General features: G+C 43.1%; 2 protein-coding genes across 2 annotated transcripts; both read left to right on the top strand.

The window, feature by feature from the left end:
• Positions 1-1,516: 1,516 nt before the first annotated feature.
• LOC139810214 (uncharacterized) lies at positions 1,517-5,272 on the top strand. The gene is made up of 2 exons (XM_071773592.1): positions 1,517-1,852; positions 1,934-5,272. The coding sequence occupies exon 2, from the start codon at positions 2,265-2,267 to the stop codon at positions 5,022-5,024; it is 2,760 nt and encodes a 919-aa protein (XP_071629693.1). The 5' UTR covers positions 1,517-1,852; positions 1,934-2,264; the 3' UTR covers positions 5,025-5,272.
• On the top strand, positions 5,135-5,947 carry LOC139809428 (uncharacterized). Its single transcript, XM_071772322.1, has 2 exons — positions 5,135-5,257; positions 5,363-5,947. The coding sequence occupies exons 1-2, from the start codon at positions 5,135-5,137 to the stop codon at positions 5,945-5,947; spliced, it is 708 nt and encodes a 235-aa protein (XP_071628423.1).
• The last annotated feature ends 5,877 nt before the right edge of the window (positions 5,948-11,824 follow it).

Below are 11,824 nucleotides of genomic sequence, written 5' to 3' on the forward strand. Positions count from 1 at the left end.
CCCTGCCACGTCAGTCGAGCAATTCGTCGATCAAATGTGCCAGATAACATCCGCCGTTGGTACATTCGAAAGGAAATCGTCTGACCCCCACAAATCGAACGACAACATGGCTATTAGTTGCAAGAAATGTGGAAAGAAGAACCACAGCCAAAAAGACTGTAAAGACACCGAGATCACATGCTTTTTCTGTAAAGGCAAAGGGCACCGGAAAGTGGATTGCCCTAAATGGAAGAAGAAGAATCCTTCGACACCCGGTGAATCGCCTGCAGCGGTCAAGGACAAGGATGATGTCCCAGCGTCTACTGTGGTTGCATCTGAATCAGCGGCAGAGGTTTCGGAAGTGCCGATCTCAACAGTCGCAGCAGTGCAGCAGGATGCGGCGGTGATTCCAATTAAAGACCCTATCGTTAAGATTGTGCAGCTAAACGGTAAGCGTTGTGATTTGTCAGCATTAATGGACACTGGAAGTCCGGTTTCGTTTGTAAAAGATGCGATTTGTAAAAAGTTCGGTTTACATGATTCGAGTAAAGTGATAGAGTCGAAACGTAAGTTCACTACGTTAAATGATTATCCGATTCCGGTTAAGGGCACTGTCAGAGCTTCAATTTCTTTGGATACCTATCCCGATAAAAAATACGAGATCAATCTATACATTTTAGAGAAAGATAATTTTACATATGATCTGGTCATTGGTCGTGATTTTATGGAAAATAAAGTTACGTTGTCATTGCATGCAGATCAGGAAGTCTGTGACATTAAGTTTTTCCCGGATGATTTTATGACTACAGATATTTGTATGGCTATTGAAACGGAAAGAGATTATCAAATTGATTTTGGTGAAGACGTGAAAGAAAAACTGAAACAAGTAATTCGGGAAGTTGAAGAAGCTGACATCCCCGTCGTTGATAACGGTTACGCGGTTAGAGTTAAGTTACGTGATCCGTCGATATACGCGTATGCTCCGCGTCGTTTAGCGTATGAAGAAAGGAGACAAGTCCGAGAGATTATCGATGATCTCCTAGCTCGCGGTATTATTAAACCGAGTACCTCACCCTACTGTGCCCGTATCGTTTTAGTGCGAAAGAAAAACGGCAAGTTAAGATTATGCGTTGATTTTAGGCCGTTAAACGCTAGAATGTGGAAGCAAAAGTTTCCGTTCCCCGTGATCGAGGATTGTATCGCAGAAATCAGGGATAATAAAGTTTTTACGTCGTTAGACTTAAAAGATAGTTTCTATCAGGTTAAAGTACACCCTGACGATACCAAATATTTCGCTTTCGCGACTCCCGACGGTCAGTACGAATCAACGGTGTTACCTTTCGGTTGGAGCGAATCAGCAGCTGAATTTCAGAAACAGATAAAAATAAGACTTGAGGATCTTATCCGTCGTCGTAAAGTGATTGTATACGTTGATGACATTTTTATTCCGTCGAAAACTGTCGAAGATAATTTAGAAACGCTAAAAGAAGTGCTTTGGATTTTGAAGCAACATGGTTTCCAGTTAAATTATGTGTCTAGACTTCGTGTAATATTGTACGGCCCTGTGCCATCGTTCCCCCTCCATTCGACTTGTAACGGAGCGAATTCGACTGAGACTCGGAGTAGTCGTTGTACCATGGCCGCACGCGCCACATCCTCGTGACAGTTCGCAATAAAGTATTATTTTAAATAAGAAGAGAGCGTACTTCGACCTACACCATCATCTATCAAAAAATAAGTGGTCCAGAAATAAAAGGTTTTGCCACTAGAAGGACGACCGGCGTGCATACACATACGAATCTGCAAGGCACACGTCGCATCCGTCCTAACATTTTGGTCCTTCGAGCCGGATCTCTCCGGGAAATTCATGACTGTTCGAGTGATATCTATCGAGGCTTATTGGAGGGTGAGATCACATGAAATTTAAGATAACTAATTATTTGAAATTCAACAGCGGCAGTGCTCGTTTAATCATACAAATCGGGGCGAGCCGACCGTTGTAACTTACGAGAGAGAGAGAGAGACAAACGTGATCACGAGGCATACACGAGGTATACACGAGGCATCGCAGAGGATAGGCTTGCGGCTCACGAGAGCAAGAGAGAGACATCAATACAACAAGGCAAGACCACAGTAGACGTCGTCGAAAGCATATCGACGAAATTCCAAAGCGTATTTATGTTTGCGTATCTATATTGTCACCTCGAGGCGTAATGTTGTATTCGCGTTAACCACAACCTTCGTATTATATTTCGTTCTCGTTATAAATTTATATTACTGACACGATGGCTGACGAGATTCGCGCACTCATACAAAGACGTGCTACAATAAAAGCGCATTTAACTAGATTTAACAGTTACTTAGAAAAATGGTCTGAATGTCCGGACAAGCAGCAATTAATAGAACGTTTAGAAAAATTTAAAAATACATGGGATAGCTTTGACGAAGTACAGACTAATATTGATTTGGTAAATGCGACCGCCACTGGCGCACAATCGGACGATAACGAAAGAGCGATTTTCGAGGAATCATATTTCCAACTGGCCGCGCGTGCCCAGCGTCGACTTGCGTCCGTCAGGCCCCCCACGGCTAATGATGATGTAGCGACTGTCCAAAATCAGCCCGTACAGAACGTATCTGCGAATATAAAGCTTCCTACAATTAATTTGCCCACTTTTAGTGGCAATTACGAGGCATGGTTAGGTTTTTATGACAATTTCAAATCCATCGTACATGACAATGCGAATCTTACCCCTGTTCAAAAATTACAATATTTGAGATCATCGTTATCAGATGAGGCCGCGCAGGTAATTCAATCTCTAGAAACTTCCTCTCAAAATTACGAAGTAGCTTGGGCTCTTATAGTGGAACGTTATGACAATAGAAGAATAATAATTCAGAGCCACATTCGCGCGCTGTTTGACCTTCCGGTAATATCTAAGGAATCTTCAACACAATTACGATCTTTAGTTGATGCCGCTTTAAGACACACACGAGCACTTCATGCTCTTGGTCAACCGACGAAATCTTGGGACGCGTTGCTGTTTCACTTGTTAACATCGAAACTCGATCGAAATACTCACAAAGAATGGGAGCGCTCTCTTGACGGTACCGATATGCCGTCTATTGACGATTTTTGGAAGTTTCTAAAGAATCGTTGTCACGTTTTGGAAAGCGTAAGTCAGGAGGTCTCAGTGTATTCGAATCAATTGGCAAAGAATCAAGCGAGATCAAACAATATGCGAGGTAATCAAAAGACGCGACAGGCTCTTGTAACCGTGCATACTAAACTCGAGTGTGCAATCTGTAAGCAGAGCCATAACACATTTCAATGCGAACAATTTCTCAAAATGAATCGTGATGCGAGATTTGCCAAGGTGAAATCTATGGGGCTCTGTTACAATTGTTTAAGACCAAATCATTTGGTTGATGAATGCAAATCAGGTACATGCAGGAAGTGTAAGCGTAAACACCACACTCTTCTTCATTCAGAAGGTGAATCATTTGATCGGGGTTCTGGTAGCTCTAACGCAGCAAACGCTAATCCAATCGCGAGTCTCCAGGCGGTCGTCGCCTCGCAGGTTCTTTTGGCTACGGCATCCGTGCGTATGCTAAATAATCGCGGAGAGCCCATCAAGTGTAGAGTTTTATTGGATAACGGATCTCAGTCTAACTTTGTCACGGAGAAGTTATGCAATATTTTAAATCTCGCAAAGAGAGAAGTTAGTATTCCGGTGTCGGGTTTCAATCAAAGTTTAACCCATATTAAGCATTCTGTTACGACGACCCTCCAGTCAAGGGATGGACGCTTTGCTGCGGAATTGTCATTCTTGGTGGTACCTCGAATCACGGAAACGCTTCCTGCACAAACGATTAATCGTTACGTCTTAAATCTTCCCCGAAATGTCACCTTGGCAGATCCCGAATTCTGTACTCCGTCGGAAGTTGACGCCCTGATAGGAGCCGAACTCTTTTACCAGTTGTTATGCGTAGGTCAGATAAAATTAAGCAACTCTGCTTTAATACTTCAGAAGACACGGCTAGGCTGGATAATTTCGGGAGCAATACATAGTCGGGAGTCTGCGTCGAATCGAATTGCGTGTAATCTAGTAGTAGACTCTTTGGATGCCCAAGTCTCCAAATTCTGGGAACTTGAGGAAGTTTCGAGCGTTAAACATTTGTCCAAAGACGAAGAAGCATGTGAGAAGCATTTCTCTCAGACGTACTCTAGGGATGAGAGCGGGCGATATATGGTTAGGCTCCCGTTTAATCATAGAAAGCGCGAGCTGGGCGACTCTTATCAAATAGCGAAAAAAAGATTGTATTCACTCGAAAGAAGATTAGCACAGGATCCTCAGTTGCGCGAGGAGTATACGGATTTTCTTGACGAATACGAAAGGCTTGGTCATATGATTGAGATCTCTGCTTCCGACGTGACCGAAGATGGATATTTCATCCCACATCACCCCGTCTTCAAGCGCGACAGCCACACAACAAAATTGCGGGTTGTTTTTAACGCCTCATCAAAGAGTAGCAGTGGGGTGTCGCTCAACGATGTGCTTCTCGCTGGCCCGACCCTTCAGGAAGACTTGTTCTCCATCGTTACGAGGTTTCGGACCCATCGATATGTACTGACTGCCGACATCGAAAAAATGTATAGGCAGGTCAGAGTTCATCCCGGGGACGTCAAGTACCAGATGATTTTATGGCGCAAAGGTCCAAACGATCCAATCAGAATCCTCGTTTTAACCACACGGCGACCTATGGTACCATTCCGGCTTCGTTTCTCGTCGTTCGATCTTTGCAGCAATTATCCAAGGACGAGCGAAGGCGGTTCCCGCTGGCATGCAGGGTTCTTCTTGAGGATTTCTACATGGACGACGCTCTTACCGGCACATCAAATCTCGAGGAGGCTCAAAGGTTACGTGATGAGCTTATCGAATTGTTGGCCTGTGGTGGATTTCATCTACGTAAATGGTGTTCGAACGAGCCGAGTCTTTTGGAACCACTATTGGACAAATCCATGGATCCTCACATTTGCTTAAGCGAATCTGAGACTCAGAAGACCCTCGGCATCCATTGGCATCCCCGTGACGATCAGCTAATACACGTCGTGAAACCGTTTACTGAATATCAACGAACGACAAAGAGAACCATGCTTTCTCAAATCGCTTCTCTGTTCGACCCTCTCGGATTGGTCGGTCCGGTCATAGTAAAGGCGAAAATTTTGCTGCAGCAACTGTGGCAGAACAAACTGGATTGGGATGAGTCTGTCTCGGTGGACATTGCTACCTCTTGAAACCAGTACAAGGAGCAAATCGAGATTCTAAATAATTTCGTCATTCCTCGCCAAATCACAGCAGAGAATGTAATCAACATCCAGTTGCATGGCTTCTGCGATGCAAGCGAAAAGGCTTATGGAGCCGTGCTATACCTGAGATCTACAACTTCCTCAGGAATTCATATAGTTCGATTGGTCTGTTCCAAAACGCGGGTGGCGCCTATCAAGAGATTGACTTTGCCCCGGCTTGAATTGAGCGCGGCGGCTCTTCTTGGAAAACTGTATAAATCTACCATCAAATCAATCAGAATTAATTTAGACGAGGAGTTCTTTTGGTCGGACTCTACGATCACGCTCCATTGGATCCAAACCTCACCCCACAAGCTAAAAACCTTTGTTGCAAACAGAGTTTCGCAGATCCAAGAAAGTACTAAGCACGGAAAGTGGAGACACGTGCCGTCTCAGGACAATCCCGCAGACGCGTTGTCAAGAGGACAGTTTCCCTGCGAATTCGTCAACAACCCCATTTGGAAAAATGGTCCGTTTTGGCTGTCTAAGGATGAAGCTGCTTGGCCGTCGAATTTAATACCCAGTATTGAAATTCCGGAACAACGCTCAATAGTTGTCTTGTCAAACGTTCACGTTGTCGATACGGATCTACTTTCAAGATTTTCATCTTTTTGCTAGAATGAAAAGGATCATAGCGTACTGCATACGTTTTGCCTCCAGGTGTCGATCCTTGAGGAGCGATTCGGAAGACCTCAGCACTGAAGATTTGAAGAAAGCCGAAATGCGTATTGTAAAATTAGTTCAAATCACCGCCTTCGAGAGCGAATTACGTGGTTTGAGTCAGAAGCGTCCGCTAGATAAGAAAAGCAATATATTGTCGCTCAGCCCGTTCTTAGACGACGATGGAGTACTTCGAGTCGGGGGTCGTTTGAGACACGCGGATCTGAAATTCAGTCAGAGGCATCCTATTTTGTTACCTTCTAATAATCATATTACAGAATTGATAATTCGCGAGACTCATGTTAGGCTTTGTCATGCCGGAAGTCAGGCAACCTTGTATGCGATAAGAGAAAAATATTGGCTGTTAAATGGTAGGAATCGCGTTAAGGGAGTAATTCGGAAATGTGTGATGTGTTCTCGCTGGAGGCCGTCGACCCCTCAGTATGAAATGGGCAATTTGCCAAAGATTAGACTAGTAAGCTCGAGACCTTTTGAAAACGTCGGCATCGACTTTTGCGGTCCGTTCTTAATTAAGGAGAAAAAGTATCGTAACCGCAATAAGATCAAGATTTACGTCGCTGTATTTGTGTGTTTAGTTACCAAGGCTGTTCATTTGGAGATTGTGAGCGATCTGACTACTGAAGCGTTTGTAGCTTGTTTGAAGCGTTTATTCGCACGCCGTGGCAGGGCTCGGGTCATTTGGTCGGACAACGGTACAAACTTTTTGGGCGCGAGTAATCATTTGAAAGAGATATTCGAGTTTTTCCAGGAAAGGGAAAATGAGCAAAAAATAAATCGGTACTTAGTAAATGAAGGAATACAATGGTCCTTTATACCTCCCCGCTCACCGCATTTCGGGGGAATTTGGGAGGCTTCCGTGAGAGGTTTTAAACATCACATGCGTCGTATGGTTGGAGATGCCCTATTCACATTTGAAGAATTCAATACTTTTGTAATAGAGGTAGAAGCAATATTGAATTCGAGACTTCTCACGCCCATGTCGTCTGATCCGAATGATCCGCTTGCCCTGACACCAGCGCACTTTCTGATTAATGCGTCTTTACAAAGTATTCCGGAATACGACCTTACAAATGAGAATTCAAATCGCCTTTCGTCATGGCAACATATTCAAAAGGTAAAGCAACATTTTTGGAAGCGTTGGAATAAGGAGTATTTGAACGAGCTGCAACAGCGTACCAAGTGGGTTTCGAATAAAGCGCATAATATTAATATAGGAGATCTTGTAATTCTCAAGGAGGAGAATACTCCTCCGTTACGTTGGATCACTGGCAGAGTGATAGCTACTCATCCTGGCGATGATGGTATAGTTAGAGTAGTGACGGTTAAAACAGCCCACGGTGTATATAAGCGATGCGTTAAAAAAATATCTCCGTTACCCATTATAGCATAAGAATCGAGTCAGTTTGTTTTTTTTTTTTTAGTTTGTCGTTCTATCGTGTATTCTTTTATTCCTATGACTAGTTCATGTTGAACGTATATCCGTTCAAAGGGGGCGGTATGTCTAGACTTCGTGTAATATTGTACGGCCCTGTGCCATCGTTCCCCCTCCATTCGACTTGTAACGGAGCGAATTCGACTGAGACTCGGAGTAGTCGTTGTACCATGGCCGCACGCGCCACATCCTCGTGACAGTTCGCAATAAAGTATTATTTTAAATAAGAAGAGAGCGTACTTCGACCTACACCATCATCTATCAAAAAATAAGTGGTCCAGAAATAAAAGGTTTTGCCACTAGAAGGACGACCGGCGTGCATACACATACGAATCTGCAAGGCACACGTCGCATCCGTCCTAACATTATGAGAAATGTCAATTCCTTAGAAAAAGAATTGAATTCTTAGGTTATGATATATCGTCCGCAGGTATATCTATTAGTCAAAAGCATACAGAAGCAATTAAAGCTTATGCTTATCCACGGAACGTGCATGAACTACAACGGTTTCTAGGTTTAGCAAACTATTTTAGAAAGTTTATCAAAGATTTCGCGTTGATTGCAAAGCCGTTGTATAACTTGCTTAACGATTTGGAATACCAAAGTAACGATAAATTTGATAAATTTGAGCTCATAGATGGATTGGTCTACCGGAAAGACGAAGACCGTCCTCGTTTCGTAGTTCCCGAAGTAATGATTAACACCATTATTAGAGTCTATCATGACGACATGGCTCATTGCGGTTTTGACAAAACCTTTGAAGGTATTCATGCGACGTATTGGTTTCCTACTATGCGTAAAAGAATAAGGGATTACGTCGACAATTGTATGACGTGTTTAATTGTTAATTCTACGACATGTTCGCGAGAAGGTGAAATGCAGTTAACACCTGCTCCTTCGGTACCGTTTGAAATTATACATATAGATCATTACGGTCCATTACCGACTACGTCAGATAATTTTAAATATATATTGGTGATAGTCGATGCTTTTACACGATTCACGTGGTATTTTCCCACACGGACAACAACGTCAAAAGAAACCAGCGATAAGTTACTTTTCCTTTTTAATGTATTTGGAAATCCCAAAGAAATAGTTTCGGATAGAGGCACGGCCTTTACTTCGCGAGAATTTCTTGTTTTTCTCGAAAGATTAAATGTTAAACATAGGAAGGTCGCAGTAGCCTCACCATGGGCAAATGGCTTAGCCGAACGTTCCAATAGATTTCTCAGAACGTCTCTAATTAAAGTAATAAACGATCAGTATGAGTGGAAAGCTCATTTGTTAAAGATTCAATATGTAGTTAACAACACGGTTAATTCTTCCATAAATTCTACTCCTTCTAAATTGCTTTTAGGATACGACCAACACGGTCATTCAGATATTGATGTTAAACGTTTATTAGATGAGATAGCTAAGATAGATAACGACTTAGCGCAAGAACGTCGAAAAGCGCAAGATATAGCGATTGAAGCGACTGAACGGGTTAAAAAGTATAATAAGATGTACTATGATAAGACTCATAAGACCCCATCACAGTACAAAGTAGACGATTATGTCTTAGTGCGAGACTTACAGTCCAAAGTTGGTGAAAGCAAAAAGCTTAAACCTAAGTATAAGGGTCCGTACCAAGTGGCGAAAGTTCTTAATAAGAATCGTTATGTAATCACGGATATCCCAGGGTTTAACGAAACGCCTAGACCGTACAATGTAATATTGTCACCCGATAAGTTTAAACCCCTAGTCAAACCAGTCCTACCCCCATAGATATTAAGTTGCGTTAGATATAAGCAGCAAATGTATAAGTTAAGTGCGTGGAAAATTATATTGTATTCGAATTAGCACGTAAGTTCATATTGCGAAAGTTTGTATTGCGTTTTGTTTTTATATTTGTTTGTGTCTAACACATTCGAGGCGAATGTGATTGCAGGCTGGCCGAAGCTGTAAGAATCCTAGAAGTATATTGATTGTTCCATGGCATAAAGCCGCGCTAGTGTCGCGATGTATGTAGGTGGCGTGCGGTCGTCGGTCTATCCGGTTGATATGCGGAGGGCGCATCGGGCGCTTAGTAACTAGGGATCGTGTGGCGCGAGCCGCGCTTCTAACGGTCGCCGTGCATGTCCGTACAAGTCCGTGCAAGAGCAGTGTCGAATAGTCCAGAGTCCAATCCAGTCGCAATTACGTTCGTTCCCGCAAATACCTTTGTACCAGTTATTCAAATATATACATATACCAAGAGTCATCTCTCAATTAATTCGACCATCCTTACAGTAGACAACGCGTTGGACAAATGTCTAAAAAATTGACGTGGATAATTATGGTCAATAGGGCAATAGATTGTGCAAATTTCAGCACAATCAGAAAAAAAATTTTTTTAAGGTGGATCACTTCGCATGGAATGCCCCATATGTATGTGTATGTGTATGAAGTGTACATGTGTATGTATGTACATGTAGGTTTTTTGTAAGAAATGTTGCCACCTTTTTGCCGTATTACCTCGCGCAAACTTGATCTCATATTGATGCATTTTTTTTACATCAGATTGAAGAGGCACTGCGCGTCAAATTTGAAATAAAATTACTCAAATGACCAAAGTGACAACACTTTTTACTGAAAAAAATCTCTACATGTACACACATACATATGTACACTTCATATACATACACATACACATACACATACATACATGATGTGCAAAATCCGACTAAGCAACCTTCCCGTAGTGCACATCAGGTTACGCAAATGCCGGCGGTATCATGTTGAAATCATAGAAAACAGGGGTTACTTGAAATTGATTGAAATCATCAACAAAAAATTAGAAAAATTTTGGCACCGGTTTCAAGAAAATCGATCCATTAATAAAAAATTATCCATTAATGAAAAATTAAACTTATCCTCCAAAAATTATAAAAAAATATGGCACTGGCTTCAAGACATTCGGTTAATTAATACTTATTATTTCTCGAAATTTGAATAATTTCCAAACCGGTTTCTAAAAAAATCGGTAACAAAAAATTATCCATTAAAAAAAATTCAGTTTGATATCTCAAAGTTTGCGGAAATTCGAGCAATCACATTCATTTCTTTTAAACAGAAATTGGAAACCCCTTTATTATTAGCAATTTTTCTAATTTTATTACATTTTTTAGTTCTTTCTACCCCTATTTTATATATGTTACGGGCAATTTGATAAATTGGGCATTATGCATAATGGCCGGGCATTATGCATAATTCCCAATTTGTTCGGCCAATATGATTAATAGAGAAGAATTAATCAAATTGCCCGGTCATTATGCATATTTCCCAATGCTAAATGGTCATTTTGATAAATCATCTCATTTGAGTTGATTTTCCCGGCAATCTTAAGCCCCTTGCACAATAGGCGATAGCGATAGCGACAGCGACAAAGTTGCGAACTAACGTATAGCTTTGTTGGCAACCTTGTCGCTGTCGCTATCGCTTATTGTGCAAGGGGCTTTAGTTTGGAAACTTAACCTCTTAGAACAATTTCCAATCAGCTATTGATAAGCATGGTTATGTTGTAGTAAAAGTGAATGGCGAAATAGTTCACGCATACACTTTTCACGCGAACCGAGGTTCACGCACACCCCCCCGTGCTTTCGGGGGAAGTGCGGTAGTCCCGAAATAGTTCACGCATACACTTTCCACGCGAACCGAGGTTCACGCACACCCCCCCCGTGCTTTCGGGGGAGGTGCGGTAGTCCCGAAATAGTTTACGCATACACTTTCCACGCGAACCGAGGTTCACGCACACACACACCCCCCCCCCCCGTGCTTTCGGGGGAGGTGCGGTAGCCCCGAAATAGTTCACGCATACACTTTTCACGCGAACCGAGGTTCACGCACACCCCCCCCGTGCTTTCGGGGGAAGTGCGGTAGTCCCGAAATAGTTCACGCATACACTTTCCACGCGAACCGAGGTTCACGCACACCCCCTCCCCCCGTGCTTTCGGGGGAAGTGCGGTAGTCCCGAAATAGTTCACGCATATACTTTCCACGCGAACCGAGGTTCACGCACACCCCCCCCGTGCTTTCGGGGGAGGTGCGGTAGTCCCGAAATAGTTTACGCATACACTTTCCACGCGAACCGAGGTTCACGCACACCCCACCCCGTGCTTTCGGGGGAGGTGCGGTAGCCCCGAAATAGTTCACGCATACACTTTTCACACGAACCGAGGTTCACGCACACCCCCCGTGCTTTCGGGGAAAGTGCGGTAGTCCCGAAATAGTTCACGCATACACTTTCCACGCGAACCGAGGTTCACCGGCCCGAAAGCAGGGGGGTGTGTGCGTGAACCTCGGTTCGCGTGGAAAGTGTATGCGTAAACTATTTCGGGACTACCGCACCTCCCCCGAAAGCA

This window comes from Temnothorax longispinosus, chromosome 3, assembly GCF_030848805.1.
Source record: "Temnothorax longispinosus isolate EJ_2023e chromosome 3, Tlon_JGU_v1, whole genome shotgun sequence".
Taxonomy (NCBI): Eukaryota; Metazoa; Arthropoda; class Insecta; order Hymenoptera; family Formicidae; genus Temnothorax; species Temnothorax longispinosus.